The sequence below is a fragment of the Erigeron canadensis genome, chromosome 6 (genome assembly GCF_010389155.1).
Source record: "Erigeron canadensis isolate Cc75 chromosome 6, C_canadensis_v1, whole genome shotgun sequence".
NCBI classification, from domain to species: Eukaryota; Viridiplantae; Streptophyta; class Magnoliopsida; order Asterales; family Asteraceae; genus Erigeron; species Erigeron canadensis.
Genome location: NC_057766.1, coordinates 13836687 through 13843139, shown reverse-complemented (window position 1 = coordinate 13843139; position 6453 = coordinate 13836687). Strand labels below are relative to the sequence as shown.

The 6453-nt window shown below is 33.6% G+C and overlaps 1 protein-coding gene across 1 annotated transcript; it reads right to left on the bottom strand.

The window, feature by feature from the left end:
- Positions 1 to 491: 491 nt before the first annotated feature.
- On the bottom strand, positions 492 to 4792 carry LOC122604337. Its single transcript, XM_043777225.1, has 5 exons — positions 4439 to 4792; positions 1281 to 1976; positions 986 to 1183; positions 800 to 922; positions 492 to 600 (listed from the first exon to the last, which is right to left on the bottom strand). The coding sequence occupies exons 1-5, from the start codon at positions 4790 to 4792 to the stop codon at positions 496 to 498; spliced, it is 1476 nt and encodes a 491-aa protein (XP_043633160.1). The 3' UTR covers positions 492 to 495.
- Positions 4793 to 6453: the final 1661 nt, after the last annotated feature.

Genomic DNA, 6453 nt, shown 5'->3' with positions numbered 1-6453 from the left:
TCGTTAACTCGGCTTCTTTGGCTAACACTCCCTATGAAACAAGTTTCCATTTGTATTTTTGGCGAAGTCACAACACTTTGCTATGAAATGCAATTGGTATTTCTTGTAATATTCCAAGTGTTATAATTATCATCACTACTCATGATTCCTTCTATTAGTCGCGATCGAGGTGATATAATTATTACTATTGATGATCACACTGTTAACGAATTTGGCCACATTATTATACTATTTATATATATAGAAGATTATATATATGATAAGGTTAATGCGAAAACCATTCATATATGAACATCACTTCCCTTTTCACATATACAATTCACATGATATAAAACTCAAGTTATAATTTAAAGGTTCTCACGGTTCTTTCAATTTGATTGATTCTGACATGAACCTTTTCCTATATATATATATATTTGTGTAAATATATATATATAGCTTTATAGATTATGTACAACTCCTATATATATATATATAAAAGTGTACTACATTTGATTAAATCCAAGACTGGATTGGATAGTTGCATCTGAAGGAATTTAATCCACTTATATGTGCAAATATATCTGACGAATCCATCTTCTCTTCTTCTTTGATCGACACCTGCATGCTCATAAAAAAACATACAAAAAGGTGACATTAGACTTATTCGTGTGGACTTTAAGTACATTAGACTTATGTTAAGTTGCACTTTTTTTTTTGAACGGCTGTTAAGTTGTATTTGATATTATCTTTTTCCTCTTTTATCTTTAATCGCTTAATATAAGTTTTTAAATATTTCTCTTACATGCATAGATTTTACATCTTCGTCAGTGTCATCTTCATGGTTGCATGTGTTTCTATGATGCTCCCCAAATTCATCATTCTTGGCAAACCTTCCTCTCACTCGAGGCCTACTGTCTGCTAGGGTTTTTCGGCATGCATACTGTAAATACTTTGGGTTAGAAGATTAGAGTAAATAATGTGTAAGATAACTAGGTTCACGTACCTTGATTTTCTTGCTGAAGTTTCTCTCATTTCTTTTCTTCATATATCTATTAATCTTTTCTTTTCGTTCCTCACTTGTTAATTTGTTGGCCACTCTAAAGGTTTCTGATTCCAAACTTGTGATTTCCGGAGGTGGTAATGGAGCGTTGCAACTTCCGCTTCCATTGTTAACCATATGTTGGCCTTCGCTACTAAGTGACTTTGATATTTTTTTTTGTAAAATTAACAACAAATTTGAGAGAATTAAGAAACATAATAATTAGGATTATTGTATTCATTGCATTTTTTTCAAATACCTGTAGCTCACAAGAATTGTAAGAACGCGGGAACGGATTTGTGCAATATATGCCACCGTTATCGCCTTGAAAATCTTGTTCATGGGCTTGAATTTCATTTGCTAGGGGCAAATTGGAATTAAATATTCCACAACTTTCCATTGGTAAGATAGGGTTAGTGTTCCTTAATGGAATATAGGGTTTATAAGAATAACAATTGTTAGAGGATGAAGAATTGTTCGGGTGCATGCATTTGGAAGGGGGCATGGAAGATAGATATTCATCTTCACAAACCATTGGTCCTATAATGGACACAACATCGACGTGATCATTTGGACGAGCGTATGGCGGTGTAGGCCCTTCAGTTGAAAGCGAAAGCTGGTTTTCGAGTAGAGATACATCAAATTGATCTTGAGGACCAAATGGATATTGAGGAAGGTTTGTGATATCTGAAGGGAGAAAAAGGTCATTTTCTATTATCTTTTCTTCAAAAACGGTAGCAAAATTGCCATAGTCTGTAATTGGCATAACAGTTTTGTCAGGCATAGGGAATTTGATTATATCGGGAGGGAAAGAGATATTTTGGGCATAAGAGGATTGTTCTTCATAACAGCAATTTGATGCAGAAGCAACATCCGAGTTTTGTATGGTCTCTTGGAATAAGTCTGATTCACAGAATTCTAATATCTGAGTACTCAAAGGGCTCGATATTTGTTCCTATTAACACAAACAGCAAAACAAAACATCAGCATACAATTATTAGTTCAAATTGACAATTTGACATACTTAAATGCATTTTTGTACCATAACTCTTCATGTTTTAGATTTCTATACATGTGTTACTAATTATCATAGGTGACCTTTAAAATCATAACTTACACCTAACATCGTTATTGATGTTGACAAAGATATGGGTATCCAATTAAAAAAAGAGATACTGGTGATTACTATATAGAAAGTGACATATTTTTAATTTGTTTGGTAAAATGATTGAATTTAGGCATACGAGAGGAGATGTTTTCTTTGTAGACGTCGACATACTGCTAAACGACAAATCTTAAAAAATGGAGTCATTATGAAATTTCATTAAGTTCCTTTCTAATCCCATCATCTTGTCTCAAGACGGGTAATTAAATGAATATCTTACGTAAACGTAGGTAAAACAAACTATATAAAGATTAAAAATTTATTTACCATTGAGGGTTGGTCCGACTGATGTACTACGTCGTGCAACATTCTTCTTGATAATCGAAATGAAAGAGATTTTAATAAAAAGAGTTGTAGGAGATATGCAGGTTCAGAATCAAAGCCCACAACCTCTGGAAATCTTGTCGTGTAGGCTGCAAGAAAATGTCCGAAACCATCCAAAACTCCATAAGAAGTATTCTTAGATTGTAAAATATAACTAAAATTAAAAAGAATGAACAGAAATTTGTTTCACAGAGAAAAAAAAGGAAATGTTGTAAGGAAGAGAGAGACACACGGGCCGGTAAGCTGGAACAAAGGTATGATAAATTGGTGAAAGGAATTGAAAGTCATATAACGTTACTTGCATGTTGTCCGTACAATGTGATTTTCTCCCTAAAATGTCTAAGGGCCACACATTTATTACATCAAAATTCAAAAGTGAGTATATGGCCATTTGCCATAATCTTTCACCCTTGGCACCCAACCAGTAGATAATCCACCTGTTGAATTTTGTTTGACCTATCAAAATTCCATGTTATAGAAACATTATCTTTATAAATTTGTGTTAACAAACAATAATAATAGATTAAAATGAAGAATGGGATGGAAATCCATCTGGGTTCAAGTCTTACTTCCCACATTTGTAAGGGTCGATTAATACAGATTTTTCGAAAATTATGGGTTTTATTTTAGGCATACGTCTAATTTGGAAACAAGATTAGATTAGAATGTCGTTCTAAAAAAATAAAAATAAGAATGGGAAGTTAAATTCCAAAAGTATGGAGTCACTCAAATTTAGCAATTTATGTCCCACATCAAATCCTTTTAGGCGATAAAAGGATTTGAGAGAATAAAGTATAAGTTTTGTCAATACAACCATATGAGTTGTGGTTAAGATGCATAAAATAGTTGTATAATTACCAAAAAGTTAAAGGGTGGACATTCGATAGGAAATTCCAAAAAAAATTACACGTTAAGTATAACCCTTCTCCAATTTGAGTTTTACTCGCATTTTGAATAAATTCAAGGACATATTTGATGCGTAAAACACCCAAAAACTCAAACACAATGGTCATTAAACAAAACGGAATTAAATAATTTTGGTATTTTCTGATTTTAATGAAAACAAGACAATAAAACAAGACAGATATAATAAAAGGATAGATAAAAGAATCCACCACCAAGATTCGTAAAGGCCAAGCCACTGGAAACAAGGATAAAAGAAACACTCCAACCCACCACTATGTTTGATAAAGGTCTAGCTACCACAAACATAGATAAAGGAATCGAAAATTTTGGATCTCACCACTATAATTGATAAAGGACGAACCACCACAATTATAGATAAAGGGATCACTCCAAACCACCAAGATCAAAGATCTATAAAGGTAAATGAAGATTTTTAAAAAATAGACGATGCTCTATTAATTTCATTCAATTCAACATAATCTGTCTTTACAATGAGAAATACAACCCCTACTTATAGCCACATAAACTATTTCCTATGAGCTATCGAAATAATAATAAAATAATCTAAAAGTTGTCATGTGCAAAGGACAACCACTAGTTTATTAGCCAATGTGAAATGGACAGATAAAGCTTCTAGAAAGATTCCTTTTGCAAGAGGGCCCGCAAACCGTTAAAAATAACGTGGGCACTCATTCCTTTGTTGTCATCTAATGTGGACAGCTGGCATCCTTCCTTTATTGGACCCCACAAGCATGCGTTAGAATAAACTTTATTATGGCAACTGGAAAAACTGAATTTGGACTTCCACTGGAGACGTACATCAGGAGCAGCCATCTAAAGACTGGAGCTGGTCACTAAAGTGCTTTAGTGGAGAACTTCACTGATGGAATTCTGCTGATTGTATCAGGAGCTTCTTGCCACTGGAAAAGTGTTATAACTGGTGGTTGAACTAGTTTAGTGAACACTTGTCTGAAATGGGCTATAGCTGGCAAAATTAGCATGGCTTGTTAAGATGGTATCACTTGCTCAGATTTATGCTTCAATTCAGATGACTCCTTTAGTTCAGAAATGGACTTCAGCTCAGAATTTAATTTAATTTCAGAATCTTCTCTTATTTCAGAAATTGCCATCAGTTCATTTGACTTGCTCAGTTCAATGGCGCCAATCAGTTCATTATATTTGGTCATTTCTGCATCATTCTCCCCTTCTGAAAAAGAACTTGCCCTCAAGTCCTCAAGGTGCTCATCCTCCAGATAAGGCCTCAGATCACCAACATTAAAAGTACTGGAAACGGCCATTTCTCCAGATAACTCAACCTTGTAATCATTATCACCAAATCTTTCCAGAATCTTGAATGGTCTTTCAGCTCTGGGCATTAACTTGTTCTTTCTCTTGGATGGAAACCTTTCTTTTCTCAGGTGTACCCAAACAAGATATCTTGGGGCAAAACTGGACTATTTTCTATGCTTGTTTGCTCTGGCCTTATAATCAGCATTAGTCTTCTCAATTTTATCCTTCACTTGCTGGTGAATTTTCTTGATCTCTCTGTCTCTGGCCTCAGCTTCAATACTTGATTTTGGTTCAATTGAAAATGGAATTAAATCAATGGGAGTCAGTGGATTGACACCATAACATATATTTCAAATGGGGATTTATTGGTAGAATAGTTAGGAGCTCTGTTGAAGGCAAACTCAGCATGAGCTAACTTCATATCCCAATCTTTCAACATCTTCTTCACCAGTGTTCTCAATAGCATACCAATTGTTTTATTTGTGACTTCAGTCTGTCCATCAGTTTCAGGATGATGGGACGTACTGTGTAACAACCGTACTTTTTAATATTTTATATATGCTAGTTAGGTTGTCTATGTTCCCGCAAGCCATAGTTATATTTGAAGCTAGTAGGTAATGCCCCAAATTAGTAATCTAAAGCTAATGATATGCTATAAGATTTACCTAATGAAAATACCTCGGAACAAAAAATTTTAGAGGTGATCAATCGTTACGATAATAATAACGTAAGTCTCACAAGTTGAGATACCAATCAAAATTCCTATGAAATATCTAACAAATTAAAAATAAAACCAAATCAAGTAAATATAATCTTGGTGAATAAAATTTCCAACTAAAAATATAATTGGAAGTTATATGTGCGTAAAAGCGTTGAAACCTTAATAAGTAAGTATATATGCTTAAAAATAAATACATATTTACAACCAATGACCTACGTAACCAACTAAAAATACAAAAATACATCCATACATGTGTATATACATGACTTATACATACATGAATATATTCCTAACTAAAACAACCAATTACTTACATTTAACTAACTAAACACTTACAAATTTAATCCACACTTAACCTACACTTATACAAATATACATACACTAATTTTATACAAAAAAAAACATAAGAAAAAGCCTTTCCATTACCCCCCAAGGCCGGCCCCCTTAACCCCCACACACAACATATTTCAAATTCATTTTACACTCTTTTACATTTCCCATACACATAACACTCATTACACTTTCTCTTCCCAACACACACATACACTCTCCTAAGCAAAAACACCTCCCTTTTCTCTCTTCCCCTCCCATTTTCGGCTGCCATTAGAAGAAGCAAGAACAAGACTAAAAACTCATCTAAACACTTGATAATAATAAGGGTTGTAGGTTAGATAAACAAAGGGTTGATTCAAGAATAGTTTAAGGGTTGTTTCAAGAGTTGAATAAGGGTATTCTTGGAGATATAGGCCACGAATTTTCTGCCCATTTTCATCATCAAAAACTTGTTCTTCAAGGGTATAATCTTCCCTCCTTTCACTAGATTAAATCTTGTTTATGTTTATGCTTAAAGGTTTTATCAAAAACTCATGTTTTCTTTCTGAATCTTCAAGTTTTCTTTCAAATATACACTTAATGAGGGCAAAGTTGATAGGATCTTTCTTCTCATGCTCATGCATGTTAGATCTATGAAGAAAAATCCAATGATTCAACTAGTTGATGTAACAACCGTACTTTTAATATTATATA